Source organism: Vespula vulgaris, chromosome 21 (assembly GCF_905475345.1).
Source record: "Vespula vulgaris chromosome 21, iyVesVulg1.1, whole genome shotgun sequence".
Lineage (NCBI taxonomy): Eukaryota > Metazoa > Arthropoda > Insecta > Hymenoptera > Vespidae > Vespula > Vespula vulgaris.
The window spans coordinates 1,866,057-1,892,724 of record NC_066606.1 but is presented as its reverse complement, the minus strand read 5'-3'; the positions used below and the strand labels follow the sequence as shown (position 1 = coordinate 1,892,724).

The following is a 26,668-nucleotide window of genomic DNA, read 5'->3' as shown; positions in this document are numbered from 1 at the left end:
AAACGGACCTTTGAACGATATATCGGAACCTCGCCGATGTATCGAAATCCGCGAAGAAGAGGAAAAGAAGAAGAGAAAGAGAGCCGGAACATGCGCGCACGTGAATCCGATAAAACTCAGAAGAATAGAAAGAAAGGATATCCGGAAGTTATAATGAAACACCTACACCTGTGAAAACGATAAAATTGAATTAGAAAAGATGGTCCGAACCAAAACCAGAGTACCATAATCGAGTTGGATTTTTCGATACTGAAAGAAGGAGATTCGCACAGAAGCCCACGCCCATGAGCCCCACCCATGGGACCCTCCCGAGAGAATAATTGTTCAATTATTACGTATCTATGCGTTTTAATGAAAAGAAATGACCGTGTGCTTATTGCCGAATATACGGAAAATGTAAGAACCGATGCAAAATGTACGTACTTCGATGTTTAATTTGAAATTACAAAGAAAATATTTTGGAAAAAGAACTCTTCGAAAATGCAGCCATTCGCTCGGTGATACTTGCATTTCATAGGTTTCTGAAATAACACAAGTAATTCCGACCCAGGTCCCACCACGTGGAGGTTGCTGCACTTGGAGACCCACGGTCTAACGGGGACTCTACTCTAAAATCCACGATCCGAGATGCCTTTCCGCTTCGGGAGCTTCGAGCTTCTCAGCAAACTGGAGATGTATAAAACCCCGCTTACAGAATGCTCCACCGTCCACACCGTCGGCTTCAGACATCTCGAGACACGACCGGTCGTGTCTATATTTCGATTTCAAAATCAAAACGTAGTCCTCGGTAGGACTAAATCTCGCGATCGCGAACACCCACGCGCGTGCCGGCCGTCACGCGCGTGAGTGTTTTCCCTATCATTCGCGTACGGAAGCAAGGAGACATACCCTTCCTGCATATAACAAAAATTATATGCAGAGAGGTTCCATTAACTTCCGTGTAAAAATCCCACGATGATTGGTCCCTCGATTACCTAATCTGAAACAGACAAAGAATAAAACAAGAGATGAATATAAAAGCAAAGATTAAACAGGTAACATAAAGTAAATATAAAAGCAAAAATTAAATATAACAAAAATTAAATATAAAAGCAAAAATTAAACAGGTAACATAAACTAAATACAAAAGCAAAAATTAAATATAACAAAAATTAATTATAAAAGCAAAAATTAAACAGGTAATATAAACTAAATATAAAAGCAAAAATTAAACAGGTAACATAAACTAAATATAAAAGCAAAAATTAAATATAAAAGCAAAAATTAAAAAGATTAGAAAATTTAAATATAAGAGTAAAAATTATATGCAAAAAGACATTAAATTCAAAAATTTCTCTGTAAAAATTTAATTCCATGATGATCGATCCCTGGATGATCCCTCGCTCGATGATCGCTCCCTCGATGATCTAACCTGAAACAGAAAAAGAGTTAAAAAATGATTAGAAAAGGATAAACGGAAAAGAGTAAAAGAAAAGAAGAAATGAAGAAGAGAAGAAGTGAAAAAGAGTATTTGCGTATGTTCGCGTGAGAAAAATAGAATTCTGAACCCATTGATATGCATCTCGAAGATCGTTTTATTCGAGGAAAATCAGAGTACCATAATTGAGTTTGATTTTTCCTTAGTGAAAGAACCAAACCCGCCTAAGGCCCACACCCGAGGGCCCCTCCCAAGGGTCCCACCCGAAAGAAGACAGAGTAACTAATCAACAATTTAACAAAATTTGCCCGAAAGAAGACAGAGTAATTAATCAACAATTTAATCAATAATTTAACACAATTTGTGTAAACTATAATATGCAGCCATTCGCCCGGTAATGTTTGCGCTATATAATTATATATATATACATATATAATTTAGTTATAGATTGTAAATATAATTTAGACATAGATTTCAATATTTCGCAAGTATTACCGACCCGGGTCCCACCGCTTGGAGGTTGCTGCAGCTGGAGACCCACGGACTAACGAGGACTCTACTCTAAAATTCGCGTTCGAGATGCCTTTCCCCTTCGGGAGTTTCAGGCTTTTCAGAAAAATGGAGATGGATGAAACCCTGCTTACGGAAAGCTCCACCGTCTACACCGTCGGCTTCAGACATCTCGAGACACAACCGGTCGTGTCTATATTTCGATTTCAATAATCAAAACATAGTCCTCGGCAGGACTTAATCTCGCGATCGCGAACACTCACGTACGTGACGACCGAAAAATTTTAGACTCTATTTCAATGAAAGACTTGATTCTATTAAAATAAAATTATGATTTTAATTAAAAATTGAAAAAGAAAAACGCGATACTTGACTTTAATAATAAAAATGAATAAAATATTGTAAAAGTTCTATTCGCGTACGCGTGGCAAAGTAGAATAGAGGACGGAATGTTACGTCGTTTCTCAAATCTACATTACTACTATATAAGAGCATTTTGAGTGACAACATGGTAAAATTAAAATATAACTAAGAGCCATTTTCGAAGAGTTCTGTGGAACCTTCGAATATAACTCAATAGTGTTATAGTTGCCCTCTTGAGCCACATTTTGTGGGGGCCTCTTCGACATATAGCCTCTTCTTTGCTTCGTGCCCTAACCACAACTACAGAATAAATTTGATAACTATCGTCAATAGAGAACAAATAAAGAACTAAAACCGACCCTTATTCTAAGACGTGCAAGAAAACTAATAAATCTAACGTAACTCCAAATCAAACCTGAAACGAAAAATCGAGCAAGCATCGGAAGAGAAACGAGAATTAATATATTAATTGCTGAAAATCCTAAGCTAAAAATTGATTAACTTATTCTATGTTCTACGCGTTGTGATTCTACAAGTCTCTTTATCTTTTATCAACGACTCTACTCTACTTTATTCTTTCAAAAGCAATGACTCTATTGAGACTTTTCTTTTATTAATAAAATTGATTAATCTTTATCTAACAATGTAATGGAAAATCATTGGACGCTCCTTCTTACAAGCAATTATTCTAATTAATAGAAAATAAATTATACAATTTCGCTTGTAATCCAGAGACTGTCCACCGCGAATGTCTTCTTGCTTATTCATTATTAAAATTCGCAAATATCGAAATCCTTTACTATTTTCACGAGAGAAGATTATTTAAAAATGCATCTAATTATTCAAAACTTCAAATAATTATAATTAACGCGTTTAAACAAGAAGACACTATCCTGATCTAATAAATAAATCAAAAAATAACGAACCATTCACGAATAAATCTCCAAAGAAATTTATTCGTGGTCACTCAATGCTCTTCTACTAATTAATTACAACCGATCACCCGTGCCGACTCGGACCTTTCGTCCTCGACATGATTGAGTGATCGGAGGGACTAAAAGATTAACTTACTACTTAAGAAGTTCTGCGATGGCTCCAAAACACTGGACCGCGATTTAGGTCGAAATTGAGGGTGGATGATTTGTAGTTGGTTGAAAATGAGGTAGGTTGACACCGAAGTTGGTCGAGATCCTCTTCAGTGATGCACTGACTCTAATTCGCGGTAGTTATTTATTAACGAACGGACACTGAATTTATTTCGCGAAACTCTATCTTTTATAAGTACAGTCTGTGCGACTGTTAAAAATATAAAATACTTTACGAACAAACACTGACTCTAAAGACTGCATTGCACGCAGTCTATGCAAAAACACTTATGGTTTAAATCGCGAAACGCGAACGAACAAACACTGCTTCTACTTCGCGAAATATTTTTATTTTAGCGATACAAATCCTCGATTACTTCATTGCTACGCGCGCGATTGCAATGAGGTTCTGAAACAAAAATACAAACGAAATGATAAGTATCACTGTTATAATGCAAAACTGTATAAATCATTAAAGAAATATGTGACAGAGAAATATACTTACTTTAAATTTCTATTTGAATTTCTTCGTTGAAACTTGTACTAATCCAATGAAAATTTCTAAGACCACACGTGAAGATAAATTGTCTCCATAAAGTGCGAAATCGAAGTCTGAAACAAAAGAGAAAGTATAGAATTTTGAAAATATGAGTGATATAATTTTATTACGTATTTATATTTTATTACGATTGTACTTACGTTAAATCTTCGTTAATTCTCGCCCCTATGGCATCCCGTGAAAATTTCTAAGTTCTCTCGTCGAAGTCCAAAACACAACTAAACTAGTAACTGTAATAGTCGGAGAAAGACCCGACTTTATTGTCGTGTCTCGAAACTGAGTATCCCCACTTCGCATTTGGGTCTAAGATCAACTAATGGACATCACGAGTGCGTGAGTATCCCCACTACACCATCTAATTCTACAACAAAACAAATCGTATAATATATTGAGAGAATGAGTAATAAAATAAAGTACTTACGCTAACTCTTCTCTTTTACTTGCGGAGCATGCGTACTAAAAGTATTGCGATATGAATGGTGGAAATTCGTAGCGAGACTGGACCCACTGTCAAAGTCGGTCGCCTTATATAGCTTCACGGGTGGCAGAGTATCCCCACTACACCATTTAATTCTACAACAAAACAAATCGTATAATATATTGAAAGAATGAGTAATAAAATAAAGTACTTACACTAACTCTTCTCTTTTATTTACGGAGCATGCGTACTAGAAGTATTGCGATATGAATGGTGGAAATTCGTAGCGAGACTGGACCCACTGTCAAAGTCGGTCGCCTTATATAGCTTCACGGGTGGCAGAGTATCCCCACTACACCATTTAATTCTACAACAAAACAAATCGTATAATATATTGAAAGAATGAGTAATAAAATAAAGTACTTACGCTAACTTTTCTCTTTTATTTGCGGAGCATGCGTACTAAAAGTATTGCGATATGAATGGTGGAAATTCGTAGCGAGACTGGACCCACTGTCAAAGTCGGTCGCCTTATATAGCTTCACGGGTGGCAGAGTATCCCCACTACATCATTTAATTCTACAACAAAACAAATCGTATAATATATTGAAAGAATGAGTAATAAAATAAAGTACTTACGCTAACTCTTCTCTTTTATTTGCGGAGCATGCGTACTAGAAGTATTGCGATATGAATGATGGAAATTCGTAGCGAGACTGGACCCACTGTCAAAGTCGGTCGCCTTATATAGCTTCACGGGTGGCAGAGTATCCCCACTACACCATTTAATTCTACAACAAAACAAATCGTATAATATATTGAAAGAATGAGTAATAAAATAAAGTACTTACACTAACTCTTCTCTTTTATTTACGGAGCATGCGTACTAGAAGTATTGCGATATGAATGGTGGAAATTCGTAGCGAGACTGGACGCACTGTCAAAGTCGGTCGCCTTATATAGCTTCACGGGTGGCAGAGTATCCCCACTACACCATTTAATTCTAAAATAAAACAAATTATATAGAATATTGGAAGAATGAGTGATAAAATTATGTACTTACCTTAACCGAATACCCCCACTTTACAATTGAAATCTAAAATAAAAGAAATATTATAGAATTTTGGAGAAATGAGTGATATGTAAGTGTACTTGCATTAATTCTTCGTGAATACTTGCACGAATGACACCCTGCGAAAATTTCTAAGTTCCCTCATCGAATTACAAATACTCGATTACATCATTGCTTCGCGTACGATAACAATGAAGTTCTGAAACAGAGAAATACGAACAAAATAGTTAGTATCATTCTTAGAATAAAAAACTATAAATTATTCAAGAAATGTGGTTTATAGAAATACACTTACGTTGTTCCTAGCACGAAAATTACCTTGGGCGTCTTTGTTTACTCGTCATCCTATGGAAATCGATATTCACTCGCTGGAGTACTGTAGAAGACTAGTAATCGTCAAAGTAATTGTCAAAGTCAATCAAACGTTAGTTTTATTGACGTCACACGTATTTGAGTATCCCGAGATGAAAATTTTGAAGTATTGATATCTTAAACTGAAATTATTTTGTTCCTCGCGAACTTTTTCATGTTAAATAAATATACTATTATTTAAATATTAATCTACTCTATCTATGTGATCTCCTTATACATAAAATATTGTTTAAATAATTAAAATATTATCGAAAGTATTAATTTATAAATTTTCACGCTTACAAAAAGAGAGAGCTTCGATGTGTATTCGTCGGAGTACAAACAATAACTGTACCGACAATCCTCACAGTTAATTATAAGACCGAATGTGTTGATATTACACGAGGTCAACGATATCGAAATCAAAATTCCAAAGTGATGAAATTTATTTTTAATCGAGATAGCAGTACTTAATACAATCACTTTTTATAATAAAATACATAAGTATAATTAATAATAATAATAATATTAAAAGTTAAAAAAAGCTTACTTCTGATTATAGCTAGGTCAAAAAAATCGTGCTATAACAAATTTATAATTTATCTAAATCTATAAATTTTAATTACGTACAGTATTATCAGACTACGATATAACACCGCTATTGAATCTAACATCTAATGCAATCGTTTTTTAATAACAAACCATGTACATAAGCGTGTTAAAAGAAAACCGAAAGTCTTATTTTTACGTCTAAATAAAAAAATCTATAGTTATAATAATTCAATTATTTTTCTTGATCTTTATATTTCAATTGTCATCGTGTTAAGGATGAAATTACTATCGAAATAGTATCTAGATATTTACTATCGAATAATATCTAGAGACATAGCATCCCCCCGTCCACTATACAACTGAAAATAGCACGTACGGAAATAGTGCCGCTGTAAGAAACTTTTTGGCTTCGCTATGCCAGTAGCATTCAGTGTCGTCGACCGACACCGTGTCGTCATTTGTAAGAATTACATTACATGAAAATCCGTCTTCTGGGAACATTCAAAATGGCGAACGATTCTGAACACGATATCGGTAATTATTTTCGATCGAATTTATTGGCTGTAAGAAACGCGATATCCCAAGAGGATTTTAAAAAATTTGACGGTCTTCGATCGAACGCCGATAGAGTCGCTTTTATATTGAGTTATCCCGAAGCTCATCGTTTGTCCTTAGAAGTTGAAAATCGTGAAATGAAGAACAACGAAAAGGCTTTGAAGTTTAAGGACATCGGTAACAAGTTCTTTGGACAAGGAGAATATCCAAAAGCTTTGGAGGCATACTCGAACGCTGTCCTTTTTGCACCAGAAAATGGTTAGAAATCGTTCGTAAATTTTAATTAAAAATTCACGACAAGAGATAAGAACGGGAAGTCTATATCAAAATTGATTTTCTTTAACAGAGACAACATATATATATTTCATTGTTCATCGTTTCAAATATATTCCATTATAGATAATCATTAACGATCTCATCAACGATAGACAATTTTTAAATGAATATGAATCCGCGATATTAATCATTATTACAACTTTCTTTTTTTGTGTACTTCATATTGAAAACTCCTTGCTGATTCCATTATCATTCTGCATCCAAATCGATTCCAATCGATTTCGACATCGATATAATCCTTTTTTTTCAGATCTCTCAGTTATCCTTGCAAATCGTTCGGCAGCACTTTATCACATGGGACAACATGAGCGTTCATTAGAGGATATAGGAGAAGCGATTCGACTTAATTATCCTGAAGAACTTCGATACAAAATCGAGGAAAGACGAGCGAGATGTTTTTTAGCTTTGAAGATGAACACAAAGGCAATCGAATATTTCAGAGTCGCGTTAAAATCTTTGGATCGTGCGAAGATAACGATCGAACGAAAAAACAAATTAGAGACCGATATTAGAGTCATGTTGACGTTGATGGAAAAGGGTGAACGATTTAACGTGAAAGCTACGAAACTTTCGCGTATCGTAAAAAACCCAACAAACGCGACGACGAGTTTTATGCCAAAAATCGAAGAACCTAATCCTCTTTATCCAGCCTGTAGCAAAGCAATCGAAATAAGAGACGAAGGTGGTGACATTGGTAGACATGGCATTGCTACGAGAAACATTTCACCTGGCGAATTTCTTATAATAGAACGACCACATTGCGCCCTCTTATTGGCAGAATACAGGTAATAAGAATTGATTATTATTACAGAATATATTATTAATAAATAATTGATGTATAGTTTTTAAATTAATATCATTAATATTATCACATTTATTATTAATATTAATAATATATTATTAAGATTATTTATTAAGTAATACTATTAATATTAATAAGTAATTGATGTATTGTATTCGAATTAACATCTATATCGTATTAATATTATTGAATATATTATTAATATTAAATAATATCAAATAAAGTTAAATTCCCAAATCTTTCCTTTTTAGATTGACTCATTGTCACTTGTGTTTCTCGAAAATATTCGTACCCACACCGGCAATCTGCAATATCTGCAGTTGCATAGCTTACTGCAGCATTCGTTGCAGGGACAAAGACGCCGAAGTGCATCTCCGCGAATGCAATTTATTGCCGGCTTTATGGCTATCCAAAGCTTCGATCACGTGTTTTTTAGCACTTAGAGCTTTACTTCAAAGACCGTTCGTGGAGTTCGCTGAAATGAGAGAACGTTTGATGTCTAATAAGAAGAAACGTGAAATATCTGAAAAAAGACCATACAAGGCAGATGACTATGATTCGTTTTATGATTTAGGTAAATACAATGATATTTTAAACTTCTTTCCTGAATAATTCATTGAGTTCAATTTTGGATTCTTTTAAAACGCTTAAATATTTGTTCCTCTATCGCCATTATTTTCATTTAATATATATATATATATAATATGTATAATATATATAATAAATAGTAAATTATATATTCATATTTTTTTAATCATTTTTATTTATTATATATATATATATATTATATATATTATATATACAGTATCACCTCAAATATCTTCCTCAAATAAAAATAAAAAAATAAAAAATAAGAAAGATAAAAAAAAGAAAGAAAGAAAAACAAAAATCTTATTTAAAATATTATACATTTAAATAGTAACCCACGAAGATCAACGTTCGAACGAGGACATATTTCACCGAGCTTACATAGCCGCTTGGTTGTTAAGATTAATCAAAACAACAACATATTTATCAGACGACGATAAAACACCTGATACCGCCGAGGGAAACCTTACCAAAGCGGAATTACTCCTCGCCGAATTACTTTTACATCATTTACAATTGGTACAGTTTAATTCCCACGAGGTAAGTACATAAATATAAATATGTAATTGATACAATTTTATATCGATCGATCTCAAACGTTTGATCGTTTGTTTTTTAACTATCTAACAATCCTACCTATCCTTTCTTAACCCTTTTAGATCTCAGAATTGATTAGACCAACAAAAGATACAACACTCGCACGCGCTAAAAGTATTTTCATCGGTGGTGGTGTTTATCCAGCGCTAGCTTTGCTGAATCATTCGTGCAATCCTGGTATCGTAAGGTAGGCCTAATTATACGTAAGGTTTAATAATCCTGTATCACATTATTAATCCAATGGTCATAATCGATACATTGCTCGAAAAGTTCCTGCTCTATGAAGAAATAACTAAAAACAAAAAACATTAACGAATTTGAAGTTTAAACTAATCAAAAGTTCGTATATCAAAAAGTCGTAAAGTATTGTTTAATTCTTAAACTAATTTTGTTTGTTAGCATTATTATCAATATAATCTCGATTTACGTGTGATAAAATAATATAATAAAATGATTAAAAGATATAAATAAATATAAATAAAAATATACAAATGATAAAAAATATAAATAAATAAAAGAAATTAAAAGATCGAGTATGACTGTCCCAATCGATAAACTCTTTCGATCTTTTATTGTTTAGATATTTCATTGGTACGACTGTCATTGTTAGAGCGATTCGAACGATCGAAAAAGGCCAGGAGATATCTGAAAATTATGGTCCCATATTTACTACGATGCCTGAAACTGAACGAAAACGAAATTTGAGAGTACAGTATTGGTTCGATTGCAAATGCGAAGCGTGCACGAATCATTGGCCTATGTTGGAGGAAATAGATCCTATGATACTCAGGTAAACTTGTAAACTTGTATTTATCTTATTTTATAAGGAAGAAATTTATATAATAAAAAATTAAATCATATAAATTTTTTTTATAAAAAAAAATTTTTTTATATAAAAAAAAATAAAGAAAAAAGAAAAGAAAGAAAATAAAAGAAAATAAAATGACGAATTTCAATAAAAAAAATAATCGAGTGATAAGAGTGATCTAACTAACATATCTTTCACGTTAAAATTAATAAAACGATATAAGAAAAATGATCAATCAAATCTCATCGTATTCCTGATTGTAAATTAAAAATTATTCTCGTCGTTCCGAAAGAAACGAAATACAAATTTTTCAATTTCAAATTTATCCCTTTTGCAAATCAAGTTTGTTTTGTAAAATTTTTCCTTCAAATCGTTGCCTTTCAATTTACGAATCGAAAATAATACGTATTATAAAAATAAGAGATATGTAACAAAAAAATTCATTCAAAATGAAAATTTCAAATCACTATACTTATCAAAATTATACGTTCAAATAAAAATTCACATACACCAAAGCTTATATTTTAAATCCATTGAAAATCTACGTAAACATGTTTATATTTTGTTTGAACAATTTGAAATTACATATTTACAAGAGTATATTACTCTTTCTCATAAATTTTAAAAATTTTAGACAAGTTAAACGATAGATATAACCGGAATATATAATTATCAATATGACCCGTTTAATGATCATCGATATAATTCAAAAATAGAATTATTCCAATTTCACTTTACTTCACAAAACTTCATATTACATGAATATGTAATATTTGAAATTATCACCAGCTGTTGCAGCCAGTAGAAGAACCATTATTGAATTAAATAATGTATACGTTATAAACTATCTACATACATAGTTTTAACACTATACATGTTACATACTATTATAAATTCCATAATACATAATGAATTGATAATTACTAATTAAGATAAAGATATTTAACATGTATAATCGTGTATTACACAAAAATAAAATTTAGTATTCCTTAAAAATAAATTAACATTAGATTCGATCTTAGAATCTTTATCTTATTACAATTATTAAATCGATCAAGATGTTGTCGGACAATTTCGTTTAATAAAATGATAACATTAGCAAACGAACAACAGACGAACGTGATTTGCAAAAGAGGATGAATAGATCTAGCTGAATAACCAACCTGTAACGATAATTAAATAATAATTAACTAATAATAATAATTTGTCAGGTTTAAATGCGACACCGGAAGGTCTTGCGGCAACGTTTTACCAGTTAGAACGGATACGAATGAGTTTATGATAAATTGTCCAAAATGTGGGAAGGGTACGAACCTATTGAAGGGTTTGAAGGCGTTGCAGGATACAGACATGCTTTTTAAAATGGCTTCGCGTCATCTAGAATGCGGAGAGCACGAGCAAGCACTTGGAGCGTATCTGAAGATGTTGATACTTCTCGATGAAACATTGTCCTTACCGATCAGGGACTACCATTTGTGTCAGCAGGGCGTCAGACTGTGTATGCTAGCGTTGGGTAACACCGCTACGATATGAGGTACGCAAGAGATCTTTTAAACTGAAATATTAATAAATATATAAATGAACCGTCGTTGCCAATGCCGCTGTCGTTATAACCGACCCTCCTTTCTATCCCTCCCTACCTCCCTCCCTCTCTCTCTCTCTCTCTCTCTTCTTATCACCACCAAATACATTACGAGTTAGATCATACAGATTTTATTTTTAAGGCTTACATCGTAGGAGTACAAAATAAGTAAATATAACATAAAACAGCTCTTTTTCTTTTTATCATCCTCGTATTTTATTACGGTATGATGTATTAAAGCGCGGTATTATCTTCTCACGTTGAAATCTATTATCTTTCTCTCTCTCTCTCTCTCTCTCTCTCTCTCTCTCTTTCTCTCTCTCTTTTCTCCCGAAATCGGTTGAATCAAACGCACAATGAAAAACGTTCGTCTTTGTTTGTTTGTTTGTTTTTGTTTTCGTTTTAGTTCGCTTTTTTTTTCATTTTTTTTTTCATGTTTTTTTTTTTTTATTTTATTTTAAATTCTTTTATTATTAATTACTTCTTATTATAATTATCCTTAACAGCGATTTTCATATGTCCCATTTTCACTTATACACTTAGAGCAATTCAGCCAACACGCGTCCAAGGGTTGAGTGTTACGCCCAGTCATTTTCCATTAGTGTGAGTTTATCTCTGTGTAATGTCGATCACTGCATGTATTCTTGTTAGTTTATTTCTAGCTACTTGTCACTGCATGTGTGTGTGTGTGTTGTGTGTTGTATGTTGTATTTGTTCTGTGTGTGTGTATGCATATGCGCGCGTGCGCGCGTTCACGCGCGCATATTATCCCTACGTTTGCTTTTGTTTATTTACGATACGATGGATTTAACGCCATCGTATTGTGAATGAACAAATGCAAACGCAAGAAACGTGTGGGGACTTCGTCGCCACGTGTAGTCCATCCCGGCTTTAAGTCGGTCCAGTTTTTTCGAGCATTTTTAGCATCTAACTGCAATCAAACATAAAAAACACAAATGTTTTAATAGAAATTATAAAGCTTATATTACAAATTATATGATTATACAATTATATCACTATATCGAATTATATTATTATAGTATAATGGATAATATAAATCAAATTATAAGAAAATTCCAAGGAATATCATATATCGCCTTTATTACAAAAAAAAAAGAAAAAAGAAAAAGAATCCAACGCAGCAATGCAACTAAATGTTTAGACGATTGATTCTTTTTTTTTTTTTTTCTTTTTACAATTGATTATAATTTACAAAGTAGTAATTAAAAATGGACACTGTTAATTTCTCCGGATTAACGAAGTTGGTCGAAAAACAGAAATGAATTTTTTTATTTACCGAAATTTCTTATTTTGTTTCTCCTCCTCTCTTCCTCTTGTTATTACGTATTCACGAATTCTTCCTTTTTATAATATTTTATTATCATATAAAAAAAAAAAGAAAAAAAATATTTACAAATGAATATCATTAGTTTATTATATAGTAATGATAAATACCGTCTGTCACGAGAATCCGAACGAGAACGGCGGTCTCGGCTGCGACTGCGGGTCAGAGATCTCCTACGTGGACTGCGGGACCTTGACCTAAAAAATTAAAAAATACTTTTATACCGACATTAATAATACGACAACAAATTTAATCCTAATACGTATCTCTGCCAAGTCTCGTATTCGTATTCATTTACTTATTAATACGATACAAACAAATTTTCCTTGACAAATACGAATGTGTGTATATATATATATATATATAATATAAATATATTTTATACATATATATATATATATATATATATATATATTCCATGTGAATAAATGTACATATAATAAATATATAAAATAATGAAGACAATTCGAACAAAATGGCGAATACGAAATCAGGACAAAGTAACGTAATTAAACACATATATACAAAAAATCATCGCAAGCCAACTGTAATAGAATTAGAACTAACTCCTATATACCTAAGGGGTGATAAGACTAGTTAGACACAATTATGAATCAATACAAAATGACATCTCACCAATAAGAAAAAATCAAGAAAAAAGTAGGATTAATCTGGTAGTTAAACAATCTCTTTAAGATAAATTGTTATGACGACGTTATATAATATGTATATATACATTGAAACACACATCGTTCGAACGTAAATCATTATCGTAATTCGTGTACGTGTATATGCACACATATACGCGCACGCGACCAACCACGGCCATGTGCATACAAACATACATAGATGTATACTCTACATGTATATATACATATACAAACAAATTTGCAATTCCCTGGTCCGAAGTGCTGTCTCGAATTAAATAATAATAACAATTATAATTCTTTAAGAATTTAAAAAAACAAGAAAAAAGATGAAGGAGAAAGGACGAAAAGATTTGATTATTGAAAAAGAATTCTAACGAATCATTTTTCAATCACTGACAAAGAGAACAGCCAATTGTCGCACGTCGTACCATGGAGATTTGCTGATTAAAGAAAAGTAAATAATTATTATTATGATGACGATGACGATGATAATAATAATAATAATAAGAATAATAATAAGAATTATAATAATAATAATAATAATTGTAGTATAATTAAAAAAAAAAGGTAAAAAAAATTATAAAAAATCTTTGAAAATCGGTGAAATACCAGACAACTGTGAACATGTAGTGGTGGTTGGTGGTGGTGGTGGTACTTGGTTGGGTGGTGGTAGGATGGTGTGTAGGTGATCATTTTGCTTTGCTTGGTCGAAGAGAAGTGGCGGTCGCGTTGTCGGCTAAGTTTAACGTGATGGTGGACGAGTAGTAGTAGTAGTAGTAGTAGTAGTAGTAGTAGTAGTAGCAGTAGTAGTAGAAGTTGGGACGGACGGACGGACTGACGCGTCGAGATTTTGACAGAAGTATTCGTATCGCGTCGGCTGTTCGATGGATTCACGATGCTCCTAGCCGCTAGAGGTTGAGGTAGCCCGAAGAAGTCTTTTTGAAGGGGAACAGACGGAGTGACGGACTGACGGACAGCATCGGACTGTCAAGTGACTGACGACCTGGCTCCTACCGGTGACTTGGTGGTGACTGATGGTGACTGGTTGGGAAGTTAGTGGGCAGGCAGGCATATTTTTTTTTTTTTTTTGTTCAGTTTCGATTGCTAAACAATTTTTTTTTTCACGGTGGCTGTAGTAGTAGTAGTAGTAGTAGTAGTAGTAGTAGTAGTAGTAGTAGTAGTAGTAGCAGTAGCAGTAGTAGTAGTAGTAGTAGTAGTAGTAGTAGTAGTAGTAGTAGTAGTAGTAGTAGTAGTAATACTAGTAGTAGTAGTAGTAGTAGTAGTAGTAGTAGTAGTAGTAGTAGTAGTAGTAGTAGTAGTAGTAGTAGTAGTAGTAGTAGTAGTAGTAGTACTAGTAGTAGTAGTAGTAGTAGTGGCGGGGAGACGAGAAGAGCTAGGAGCTGACGCTGGTAGAATCTGCAAACGTCAGTTTTAGCAATATAACCATCGACGTTATTATACTCCTTGCCACTATCGGTATAATGATTCTTTTTTTTCTTTTCTTTTTTCTTTATAGATCGGATTCGAAACTAGTACCACGATTTCGAGATTCATACTGTGTTTTTGTTCTTATTATCCTAGACTGCCCACTCTGTCTTTCTTTTTTTCTAAATGTTTTAACGAAAAGGCTCTACTATTATTTTGACTAACCAGTCTACATGATGAATGTTGTTTAGCTATTCTTCTACCTCTCTCTGTTTCCTTTTCTGTAATTTTATCGATATTTGCATAATGCAAGATAATAAAAAAAATATGTAATCAAATGTATTGAAAGATTAAAAAGTACTTTTAATGTGTTCTCTTTCAAAGCAGCTGCATAAGTGTGTATACGATAAGACGAAATGAAGTATTAGTGTTTAAATTTATCAAAATGATGATTTACTTCGAAATCAGAAGTCTTTAGCCAATTATTTAAATTAATTTTGATATCAACATAAGAAATACTTTTATATATAGCAAATATAACAACAAAAGAAGATATCAATTTCGTTAGACCTCGGATATCGAAAAACTCTATTAAAGATCTTATAATGACAAACCAGATTGTAGAATACGATAATAATAATAATAATAATAAGAATAATAATAATAAGAATAATAAGAATAAGAATAATTATAATAAAAATTGAAATCTTTTACTTTGGGTTCAAAAAATTAACACCAGACACCGCTGATTTACTTTTATGTCACCGGTGCTGCTTTCTCTTACATCGGGCCAAGTTCGAAGAGCAGTCCCCAACTTTAATAATTCTTGATCTTCATCAGAATTTTCTTTTTTCATTTGTTCCGAACTACCTCTTCGTCCTCCCTCTATAGCAGCACTTTAGTCCTGTCCTCTCCAACTCTTGCTGATCAATAGGTATTACTCAACCGTCAATAAAGACGATTGTGCAATACCAACATTGCAAAACGGTGTCGTACATAATACTAAACGTCAGATATGATCTGTTGTGATACTGCGTGCACAATAGCAATTATCACAATACAAGCGGTACTTGCAAATACCTACTTGTAAATTCACACTTGGGCCATTTCTGCTTGCTAAGGCTCTGAAAACTCCATAAAGTTATAAAAAGAGACAATTACCTGGAATATCTGTTTATGGGTGATCTTCGCGGACTTCTTGACCAAGACCTAAAAAAAATTAAAAAAACCATTGTATGTCTCTTCTGCTGATAGTGTTGCCGACCACCCTGTCTCACTGTTTTCTTTCGCTACTTGCACCTGAAAACTGTGAGCAAAGAGGCTATAAAAATCTTACCTTGGATAACGACCCAGAGATTTCCTACGAGGACTGCGAGATCTGGACCTATAAATTTGTCAAAAAGATATATGGTACGTAAATCCTGTTCACTAAGCATATTCACAAGGACAATAAAATGGGAAAAATGTGGGCTCTAAGCAATACTTAAAAAAACACTACACTTCATGACTATTCTTTGCCCGAGCATCTCCTATTTTGGAGATTTTCATGCAACGATTATGCTCTTCAGCTAACGTCAAATTTTTTATACTGTCTATGTTACAGAAAAACAATAAAATGTAATAACAAATCGACGTAATTTTTTATGTAAGTCACTATGTACTTCAAATTTGATTACACCAGGTTATTTTATATCAGGGCACTAGCCAGAAGAGCGGTGATATTGAACAAATGTAATATGAATATACTGTTCTATCTGCATTCCTATATTGAGACACGACAAAAAAAAAATTATTGGTTCGTCGGCTGTGCATAAGGGAAGGTCATTGAAACCCGTGGACCTTTCATTAATACCGTTATTTAGACAGTTCACCATAATACCTACTTGGTGAGATACATAGCCATCTGCTGCAGCTTTAAAGTGGCTGTAAAATGCAGATATCTAACATCTAAAGATCTCTTACCTGGAGTATCGTGGACCTGGCCTGCGACCACCACCACTATGTCGCCTTCTCCCAGTGGACATCTCTACTTTAACTTTTGTACCACAGCAACGTCTAAAAGTAAAGTATCTCATTCAGTTTATACCTTTGTTACAGCTTTATGACATTTGAAGCAATCAAATATATATAAATATATATATATAAATATACAAAGATACCCACGTTCCATCTAATCCTCTTACAGCGTCTTCGGCATCTCGTGGATCTTCAAACTCCACAAATGCAAATCCAGGTGGATTTCTAGCAACCCAAACGTTTCTAAGCGGACCGTATTTACTGAATGCACTTTCAATTTCATGTTTGCTTGCACTACTGCCCAAATTACCGATGTAGACTTTGCAGGAAATCTCCCACTCTCGATAACGTGACATATTTTATGACTGTAATAAAATAATGTGTATATATATATGTATATATGTGTGTGTGTGTATGTATAATATGTATCTATGTGAGTGCGTGCGTGCGTGTGTCTGTGTGTGTGTGTGTGTATAAAAATATTAATATTGAAAAAAATAAATAAAGAAGTATCTTTTGGAGAACAATTTTACTAGGAATAAAACTAAATTTAAAGAATAAGTTATAAGAGAAATCATACGTTTTGTTTGATTGATGTTAATCGTGAAAGAAATTCGATAATTACGCATTCGTCCGTTCCTGACGAATATATCGACCGGTTATGATAAAATTTTTGGACATCGGAATTCACTATACAGATGTTCTATGCCGTTGAGTCAAGACGAACTTTAATCGATCCTTATATTATACAGCATTGAATTGAATCAATATCACGCAAAAATACAAAAGTTAACTGATATGCTAAAAAGCAATCGGAATGTCGCCATGTTGTATTAATATACCAAGCCGCAGCGTCGTGGCTACATTACGATTTACGGTGATAAAGATCGAGTTATTTTTGTATCGTATATCTTCATGGAAAATCTTCATAAAGATACACTTCCGGTTTTCAGACAATCTATCCTTGCCAATGGTACAAATGTATAATAATAATGATTTTTAGAGAAAAAAAAAGTATTTACGAAATGATTGTATTGAACTAAACCGACGCTATCGATGTTACTCATTTATTATTCTCACAGTTTTCGTATGTCAAATTTATCCTAATTGTTTGTTTGTTCGTATATACTTTTTATTATTTATAAGTTATTACTTTTATGCATTTGTTTTTACTTACTATTTGGATCAAACTATTAAAAAACACACGAACAAAATTACTACGCGATAACGCACACTTGTCCTCCAGCACTGTGCACGCAGAAATGACACAAAATGGAGGTTTTCGTGTTGAGCTCTCTTCGTGGCCTCCTTTCTAGTCAAGCTGGCAACAGAGCCTATGTGTATGTACCTCTTTCCGGTTTTAAGTCAAATAAGAAATTAAAATGTAAATTATTATGACAAAATGAATAATTGAATGTTTATCAAAATTATATACGATTAATTAATTTAACATTTTTAATGATATTCCGTATTATTTATACCGACGATACATATCGAATATTTTACGAAAAAGGTTATGCTCGATTTCGTAACGATATCGTTTAAAGTAATAAAGAAATATTATTCCTGAATTGAATCCAATTATTTTAGATCCTATAAAGGATAATCCATAGGATAAGCGTTTGTTTTGAAAAAAATCGATAATAGACATAATTTGAATTACGTTGTGACCGCGAATATATGAAAAATATAACATATGGTTTTGGTTAGTTATACTTTTTATAGGTACTGACATTTGAATTTCATTATTTTAATTGAATTGTTTGAAGATAATAATTAATAAATTCAATACACTTGAGAATAAATAATTTATTTCATAAGATTATACGTAAAAAAAGGGTATTTCGCAATATTATTGCATTTTATTAAATTAATTCCAATACAAAATATGAAATTCATACCTTCTTTATATTTAGCATTTAATGAAGTCTTTTGTAATCAATCTTTTCGAGCTGAACTAGAGGTTTCAATTGTTCTGCAAATATTCTCATATCCTCTGCTATCGCATCTTGACCACTAGGCGCAAGAACACTTAATTCTACCAGATAACTTTGAGATATAGCTTCTACACTTTCAGGTATTTTTCCTTGTTGACCCATCTTAAAAATCTTTGATACTGTAACTTTCATTCTACCCTTGCGGAACATATAACCTCTAGCTATGTATTCAAAATCCAATCTACAACCTAACTCCGTTAAAAATTCTACTACGGTACTGCTGGTAGCAATATCTATGCTGCTGCGTACAATTGTAGGACGAGATTTATCACCTAATTCTGGCTGACCTATATATCTTAATTGCCAAGGCATATCTTGATAATCCAAAGCTCTTCTAACTCTTAACAGTAGTGGTTGTTCGGGAGGAGGTCCTCTAGAAACAAAAAAACTTGTAAATAAACTTGAACTTATTTCATTAGTTTTATATTATAATCAGTTATGTATAGTCATATTTTATTTATAGTATTCTTATATTTTCTATTTACTACCTTCTAATACTAAAACACATTTCATGATCGTTGAAAGTTTCAGGTCCGCTATCAACATTATCACATAAGCCTCTTAATCTATGAAGCAACACTTCCACAGCACTGTCTAGAACGGAGCCTTGAAGTAAATACTCTTGATTTGGTATTATATTTGAATTTAATGCCGCACTTAACCTGTCCATTGCTGTGCTTATTGGAGTTGTCATCTTTCAAATAGTAGATTTTATATCGCAGTATACTAAGAAATATTAAACAGACTTTTATACATATAAACACTATTCGATCACTTAAGACTCAATGTTGTTGTTTTCTTATTAAATTATATAAATACATATTAAATTAGTAAATATTTGTTATATCATGATTAAATCGTTTATTAAATACTTTTATGATCACATATAAGCAATCTTTATATTTCTTAACAAGTATACTAATCAGTCATATACATGTATATACACAGAGAGATAGACACAAAATCTTAATTGAAATACAAATTTCGAAAGGTAAAAGCAGATGGAAACATTGATCTTGAACTAGTTATATTCTAGATAGCGAAGCTATATCTATAATTAGATGTGTAATCTTATTCTCCGTATTTCCGAACAAATATATATCAATTGTAATATAATTAATATAATTGTTAAACACAATTTTATTGCAATCTATATACATCTATATATGTATGTATTATATATATACACATACATATATATATACGTATAGATATATAACGTTCGTAAAAAATGACTATCAAAATATATATTATTTTCACTGTTACATTTTTTTGCCGTCAGATGTCATCACGTAGGTTTAACATTGTGAGATTGAATTTACACATTACACAAGGAATTTATATACATTTTTATATGTATAAAAGACAGATTTTGTTAATAACAATACGTATGGATTTAAGAATAATACGTAGAAAACAACGACTTCACCGCACGTTTTTCAGCCAGAAACTAAATCTAGTGAGATTCGCTAAGCTGAATCCGCAAGTAGCGTCAGCTTTCTCATTGGTCATTGAAAGGCCATAAACAAGAAGCGCCTTTAGGTGTCGACAGTCGTTTGTTTTACGCTTTTGTGTGAGAACATCGAAAATCAAATCGGTGTAATCATCATTCGACCGTTACACATATACATGTAAACGCATATATAAAAAAAACTATGTAGTGTGAAGTTAACGGTTAAAATTTCTTAACGGTCAAAAAAGTTCGTTAGTCGCTCGGCTACGTTGGTTCCGCACGGACGGTTGAATACGGAACCAAATTATAAAATCGCGGACAAGAATACGGTACAATATACGAATAAAATCATCGAATTTTATTTGAAAGAAAAAGAAAAAAGGCTATAATATATCGTGAAATAATAATGCAGAGAAACGAATTCGTAACGAATATATTAAATTGATATATATATTCGACTGCTTTTAACGTAGAAATAGCCTCCGTTAGCCGTATTCATACTCGTTTTCCTTTATTGAAAGAATTAACGCTCACGCATGCGTATAACGACGAAAGTTCTCTGCGACATAGAGAGAACGATATCTTCTGTATCGCGATGTTTTCGGTCTTTTCTCGAGCGAATTGTCGGTATTGGTCTTATTCCGTATACAGATTACAAGAACGCAGGAACAAAGAAAGAAAGAAAGAAGGCAAGCGAGAGAAACTAAAATGGCAATCGTACACGTCGGAACAAATTACTTCAATATAGTATTCGCGCGCGTTTTTATCTCGCTTGTGGGAACTATTTTAAATCGTTTGCTGCTGTTCTTTTATTTGAAGAAAAAAAGAAGTCAACAACACGTATACAAGTAAGTATGTTCACTAGATTTCATAAGAAGTGAAAATAATACGGAAAAATGGATTTCATTTGGATCGTTGCGTTTCAAAGAAAGAAACGAATTTTCTCTCGACAAGAGAAAAGAAAAGAATATTACGAAAGCAGATACATTTATTTCTTTGTCGTATTTATTTTAACATATATATGTAATATATATACACATACATGCATATGTATATTTCTTTTTATTTTAGAGATAATTAATCGATAGGTATGTATGTGTATGTATGTATGTGTGTAATTGTATATGATATATATATATCGATACGAGGAAGAATCATATAAAACAAAACGAACAATGGACAGTAAAGAAATTAAAAATAAAAATGTGTGTGCATGCGTACTAAGTAATATCGAAAATTGTACATATATATATATGTATATATATTTACCGCATTAGTATACATTCGTATTAACCTATACGTATTACGATTCATAGCGTCCTCAAGTCAACATTTACGTATCCTTATTTACATCAATGTGTTTTTATTTTGTTGTTAGGTGGACATACGGCAAAACGTATAATACATTTTACCTGATTTCTTCCGATCTTCTTCGATTATCATTATCCTTGTAAATTCGTCATGCCGAAAGGAAACGACCACAAAGAAAAGAAAGAAGAAACGTGAGTACTTCTCTCTTTGTTCTATATTATCATTCGATATTTTTTATTTTTCGAAATATTACATCATTTTGATAACCGAGTATCAAATCGTCGAAGAATCGTAGGAGACAATAAAAGGATAATAATTTGTTACATTCGTAATGTAATCTATTTTTGGTCATTAACGTAATTAATTCAACTTACGTAATAATGCAATAATGTGACTTACGTAATTATTATTATCGTATGTAAGATTATTACGTCGTGCACTTGCGTGAATGTTATATTTACATATCTATAGGATAAGATTTATGATAATTTTAATTCGTCGTAATCGTAAAACAGATTGATCGGTTAATCTTGATTGATCGATCTTTTTATGTAACATCTCGTAAGATTTACTACATAGATTTTTTTTTTCAAAGTAGAAAATCTTAGCGAATTTACGAAAGAGAATTGTTTAGATTTCTCTCGTTAAATAAACGCATTAAAGAATTCAAAATGGAGTTGGTAGTAAGATACGGAAAATAATTGCCGTGTTCATCGAAGTGTTATAGATTTGTTTTCGTTTGGGAGGGAAAAAAAAATAAGAAAAAAAAAAATAAGGAATCGTAGCTATTTATAAATGCTGAGAAAATAAGATTCAACGAACTAGATAATTCGCGAAGAAATTGTAGTTTTTTGTTTTGTTTTTTAGAAAATACTAATGTTTTTTTTTTTTTATGTATTATTTATTTTTACGTTTCTATTTTAATATAGTAAAAGTCGAGATATCGAAAGATTATATATCGAATGTCTAATACATTTATTATTAGTTCAATGATGTCCAACATTTTTCATTTTGTCGACCAACGAGAAAATTTTTTTGATCGTATATAAAAAATAAAAGAAAAAATAAATATATAATAACGTTACGTTTTATAATAGTAAAAAATATTTTATGAAGGGAATTGAAGATTTTTCACTAATGAAATTTATAATCGTTTGATATAAAAACATTAATAGTTTTACTTTGTACATACATACATACATACATACATAGAAACGTATATATACAAATATGTATATATGTATGTATGTTTAAAATAAAAGTATTAATTTTATTCTTTTATATATATTATATATACATATATATTATACATACATACATATATATATATATAATATGTATGTAAATGGTAATTGCGAGCTGTTATAAGCTCAATAAGTCAATTTATTCTGATTAGGGTTACTTCTTATTCATTAACGAAGGTTCTGTCGCGAAAATGGGAGTAATGGGAGTAGTGGGAATGGAAGGACTAATGGGATCTGAGGTCTTAGGATAACTGGAGTTAAATGGAGTTTTGTATATGTATATAATATATACAGTTATATAGTTGCACAATTTCTGTCTATTCTTATAATTATAATAATGATATGCTTAATGGACCGGAACGTAAAAGTAAATACATATATAAGTAAAAAAAAATTTTCTTTTTTTATTGTTATTTTTATTTTTTATTTTTTTTATTTATATATATATATATTTTTTTTTTTAGTCAGACAAACATCATTCGGCACATTTACACGGATTGAACATCACTTTAGGTTTAGAAGAAAAAAATCCAAAAATTGAATGGAGTTGTTGGATCAATGCTGACAGTTTAAATATTTCTCGTTTATATGAAATTGTATTTTTTTCCTTCCTTTTTTTTCCTTTCCTTTCTTTTTTTTTTCTTTTGTTCGTTCAAAGTTTTTTTCTTTGTATTGAGTGTTTACAGTAGAAAAAGTCGATAGTGTTGTTCGTTTGAATCGTTTGAATTCCGCTCTATCATCATTTTTGGTATAACTCTGCAAGGCAGTAAAATAAATATGGCGTGGTGCATCGATCATCGGTCATATATGTATATACATATATATATATATATATATATATATATATATATATATATATATTTGTGATACATTCGCGTAAAAATTCGTTGCCATCATAAATTCTTTCTTTCAAGAATAGCGATGGTCGACGTACCAAGTAAAGAAAAAAAGACAAAAGAGAGAAAAAAGAAAAGCATGGTGGTCTCCGGTTGTATCGCTTCGTATTTAGGTCGCGTGCTTTAAAAACGTTCTTTTGATCTATAATCCCGTGTGAATAAGCACGCCATACTTCTTTCTCTCTCTCTCTCTCTCTCTCTCTCTCTCTCTCTTTTATTCTTTCTATCTGATTAAAGAAGAAAAGAAAATCGTACGTTTCTTTGTTTCTTTTTTTTTGCTTAAAGAAACCTCAAAATGGTATTAATCCCGATAGAATTCAGAAGTTATAACTGGAAACCATTACGCTTATCTCGCTTACGAATTTTTGGAATTCCAGTTTCGCAACTTTTTTTTTTATTCTATTTTTTTTCGTCTTTTGTTATTTATTTTTTATCTTGTTGATCGATTCACACGTATGATTCGATGATCGAAGCATCGATGTACATTGTTTAGCTAAATCGTTAATATTGATATGAATCGTTTAGAATCAATATAGACGTCAAAACATCCGAGAATCATATCCTCTCGTATCAGTTAATTGAAAAACATTAATATTTCATCATCTATTATTGGATATAGAGGTATTAAATTGTCCATAATTATTTCATAATGTCCGTAATAATTTGTTGTTAGATTTTTTGAAAAGTATACTTTATTGGATATTAACGGATGAAAACTAGTTTCGAATTGAATATTTCTACGAACGTCTTTAGAGTAGCAATTCCTATCGAAGGAAAATTAAGTTCGATGCTCTTCGGGAAAGAGTTTTACGTTCGCTAACAGTAAACTCGATAGCGTTGAAATGGCAGCCGAAGCGTTTCGAGAAACGAGCTTTCTACGGTGCTGTGTATTTCGGTAATAAAGAGCACTCGTTTGGACGGAACGTTTCTCTCTATTTCTCTCTCTCTTTTTCTTTCTCTCTCTTCTCTCTCTTCTCTCTCAAAAGCTTCAGGAATGGTCGAAGAGCGACGTTTTCTTGCATTAAGTTCAAATAGAAGCAGGATGTGGCATTGGCAAGAGAAAAAGAGAGAGATAAAGAGAGACAGGAAGAGAAAGAGAGAGAATGAGTTGAATGAGGAAAGGATCTTCCTATTCGTAATCGTAGGGAGATTTCGTGCGGAATGTCAAAGGAACGTCAATGGTACCGAGTCTACGTGTCACCGGATCCGAAATGTTCGCACTATGCCAAGTATCGTCGTATTCCATTCGTTGCATCCTGCAATACTTGCATACTTTCTTAATGAATTTATTTCTGAATTCGACACTCTTTTTGATTAAGTCGAGACTCACGAGTTCGTGTAAGTTTAATATGTATATCTTTTTATTTCTTCTTTTTTTTTTTAATAGATGAATTAATTTTCAAGATGATACTGATTGTAACATTCTATCGAAATATGTATTATATTTATATATTGTTTGTTAATTTTTTTTTTTATAATGTATTCTAAAATTATAAGTTAGATGTTATGATATTGTAATTTATAGGTATGACAAGTTTTATATATATATATATATATGTATATCATATATATGGTATACTTATATCATATCATTAATCAATTTTATTTTCGAGGGGGATAGGATCTTATCATAAATTCAGCCATTCTGAGCTAACCTCCTAAGAACATAAATAAATATGTTTATTTCCATAATATCTTTATACATTATAGATTATATATTACAGTAGTATATATAAAAAAAAAATGATATATTATTATATAGTGGGTACATTTATAGATTCAATAATTTTCATAAGAACGTTTCGAAATTTATAAAGGTATTACGCGAACGAGTTGCAATGATTTTCAAGAATAAATGTTCTCATTTCGCAGTACGTTGTATACAAGTAAATACTTATTCATCATTTTCGTTGAACTAATTAATATTTTTATAGATATCAACAAATTAATTAGATCCATAAACGATCATAGATTAAATATTTGCGATATTAGGTATGCATATGCATAAATATGATAAAAATTAGTATACATATTATTAATCGTATGTACATTTATAGGTTTAAATATTTTCATATACATATACATATATAATGTATAACGTGTACATGTACATAAGAACGTACATATACGTTTATTTATACCGTATCATTAATCATGGATTAGAACGTTTAGAAATTTATAAAGGCATTATGGGAATGAGTTGCAATGATTTCATGTTTCAGTATCAAGAATAAATGTTCTCATTTTACATAACGTTATATACAAGTAAATAACTACATACATACATACATACGTACGTATATAAATACTATCACTCATAGTTTTCGTTTCTATCCACGAAAGGTGCTTTAAACCGTCTGTATCATTAATCTGCTTGATTTAACGAGACGTAAGTACGTAGGTTACATATGTATTTGTAGGAAGAACGTGTTTGTCATATTGAACGTACAAAGTGTCTCGTCCTTTTCAACGTCGAAACGTTTAAAAAACGATTTCTAATAGGTTCGCACGATTTCGTGATACAAGCTATTATACGTATAATACAAGCAGTTCTGTTCTCGACGTAAGCGTTAACGCTACCTTTCCTAACACTCTATCCTACCTATCCTCATTGATACCTAGGCACGAATTAAACGCCGTGAGAGCTGTTTCATCTCCGAGCGGAAATTAGTTTCGCCCATCTCCGTACGTGTCTGCGTCATTCGCCATCAACACCGACCAAAGCATCGGGAACTG

General features: G+C 31.9%; 3 protein-coding genes and 1 long non-coding RNA gene across 29 annotated transcripts; 1 reads left to right on the top strand and 3 right to left on the bottom strand.

The window, feature by feature from the left end:
- Positions 1–597: 597 nt before the first annotated feature.
- On the bottom strand, positions 598–6,197 carry LOC127071353 (uncharacterized). 10 transcript variants are annotated; one of them, XR_007784970.1, is made up of 10 exons: positions 5,720–6,197; positions 5,416–5,623; positions 5,210–5,355; positions 4,992–5,143; positions 4,780–4,931; positions 4,568–4,719; positions 4,356–4,507; positions 4,075–4,295; positions 3,881–3,987; positions 598–3,784 (listed from the first exon to the last, which is right to left on the bottom strand). It is a non-coding gene; the product is annotated as an uncharacterized LOC127071353 (long non-coding RNA). The 10 variants fall into 10 exon arrangements; XR_007784972.1 differs by lacking the exon at positions 4,780–4,931 and having other exon boundaries at positions 598–1,411; positions 3,362–3,784; positions 4,998–5,143; XR_007784973.1 differs by lacking the exon at positions 4,780–4,931 and having other exon boundaries at positions 4,998–5,143; positions 5,204–5,355.
- A 488-nt stretch (positions 6,198–6,685) lies between these two features.
- LOC127071452 (SET and MYND domain-containing protein 4-like) lies at positions 6,686–11,910 on the top strand. The gene is made up of 7 exons (XM_051010735.1): positions 6,686–7,140; positions 7,469–8,003; positions 8,272–8,594; positions 8,940–9,148; positions 9,268–9,392; positions 9,786–9,995; positions 11,225–11,910. The coding sequence occupies exons 1-7, from the start codon at positions 6,804–6,806 to the stop codon at positions 11,544–11,546; spliced, it is 2,061 nt and encodes a 686-aa protein (XP_050866692.1). The 5' UTR covers positions 6,686–6,803; the 3' UTR covers positions 11,547–11,910.
- On the bottom strand, positions 11,711–18,372 carry LOC127071453 (RNA-binding protein 1). Of its 16 annotated transcripts, none has more exons than XR_007785067.1 (8): positions 18,209–18,372; positions 17,179–17,396; positions 16,978–17,070; positions 16,352–16,399; positions 16,177–16,224; positions 13,051–13,137; positions 12,893–12,956; positions 11,711–12,526 (listed from the first exon to the last, which is right to left on the bottom strand). XR_007785067.1 is itself a non-coding variant. In XM_051010740.1 (8 exons), the coding sequence occupies exons 2-8, from the start codon at positions 17,385–17,387 to the stop codon at positions 12,523–12,525; spliced, it is 549 nt and encodes a 182-aa protein (XP_050866697.1). In that variant the 5' UTR covers positions 17,388–17,396; positions 18,209–18,372; the 3' UTR covers positions 11,711–12,522. The 16 variants fall into 16 exon arrangements, 13 of the variants coding, with proteins under 13 accessions (XP_050866697.1, XP_050866701.1, XP_050866700.1 ...); XM_051010740.1 differs by having other exon boundaries at positions 12,893–12,952; XR_007785068.1 differs by lacking the exon at positions 16,177–16,224.
- Positions 18,373–18,820: 448 nt separating this feature from the next.
- Positions 18,821–20,464, bottom strand: LOC127071454 (mediator of RNA polymerase II transcription subunit 18). Of its 2 annotated transcripts, none has more exons than XM_051010750.1 (3): positions 20,295–20,464; positions 19,517–19,754; positions 18,821–19,401 (listed from the first exon to the last, which is right to left on the bottom strand). In XM_051010750.1, exons 2-3 carry the CDS (start codon positions 19,720–19,722, stop codon positions 18,951–18,953), a joined length of 657 nt encoding a protein of 218 aa, XP_050866707.1. In that variant the 5' UTR covers positions 19,723–19,754; positions 20,295–20,464; the 3' UTR covers positions 18,821–18,950. The 2 variants fall into 2 exon arrangements, with proteins under 2 accessions (XP_050866707.1, XP_050866708.1); XM_051010751.1 differs by lacking the exon at positions 20,295–20,464 and adding an exon at positions 19,901–20,238.
- Positions 20,465–26,668: the final 6,204 nt, after the last annotated feature.

Excerpts from the sequence above, each read along its gene's own strand:
- LOC127071454 (XM_051010750.1), bottom strand. The coding sequence starts at position 19,722 with ATGACAACTCCAATAAGCACAGCAATGGACAGGTTAAGTGCGGCATTA. Across the intron at positions 19,402-19,516 it reads ATGTGTTTTAGTATTAGAAG|AGGACCTCCTCCCGAACAAC; the intron begins GTAGTAAATAGA and ends TTTTGTTTCTAG.
- LOC127071452 (XM_051010735.1), top strand. The coding sequence starts at position 6,804 with ATGAAAATCCGTCTTCTGGGAACATTCAAAATGGCGAACGATTCTGAA. Across the intron at positions 7,141-7,468 it reads CCTTTTTGCACCAGAAAATG|ATCTCTCAGTTATCCTTGCA; the intron begins GTTAGAAATCGT and ends CTTTTTTTTCAG. Across the intron at positions 9,149-9,267 it reads TACAGTTTAATTCCCACGAG|ATCTCAGAATTGATTAGACC; the intron begins GTAAGTACATAA and ends TAACCCTTTTAG.
- LOC127071453 (XM_051010736.1), bottom strand. The coding sequence starts at position 17,387 with ATGTCACGTTATCGAGAGTGGGAGATTTCCTGCAAAGTCTACATCGGT. Across the intron at positions 16,400-16,977 it reads CCAGGTCCACGATACTCCAG|GTCCAGATCTCGCAGTCCTC; the intron begins GTAAGAGATCTT and ends ACAAATTTATAG. Across the intron at positions 15,007-16,176 it reads CCCATAAACAGATATTCCAG|ATTCTACCAGCGTCAGCTCC; the intron begins GTAATTGTCTCT and ends TGACGTTTGCAG.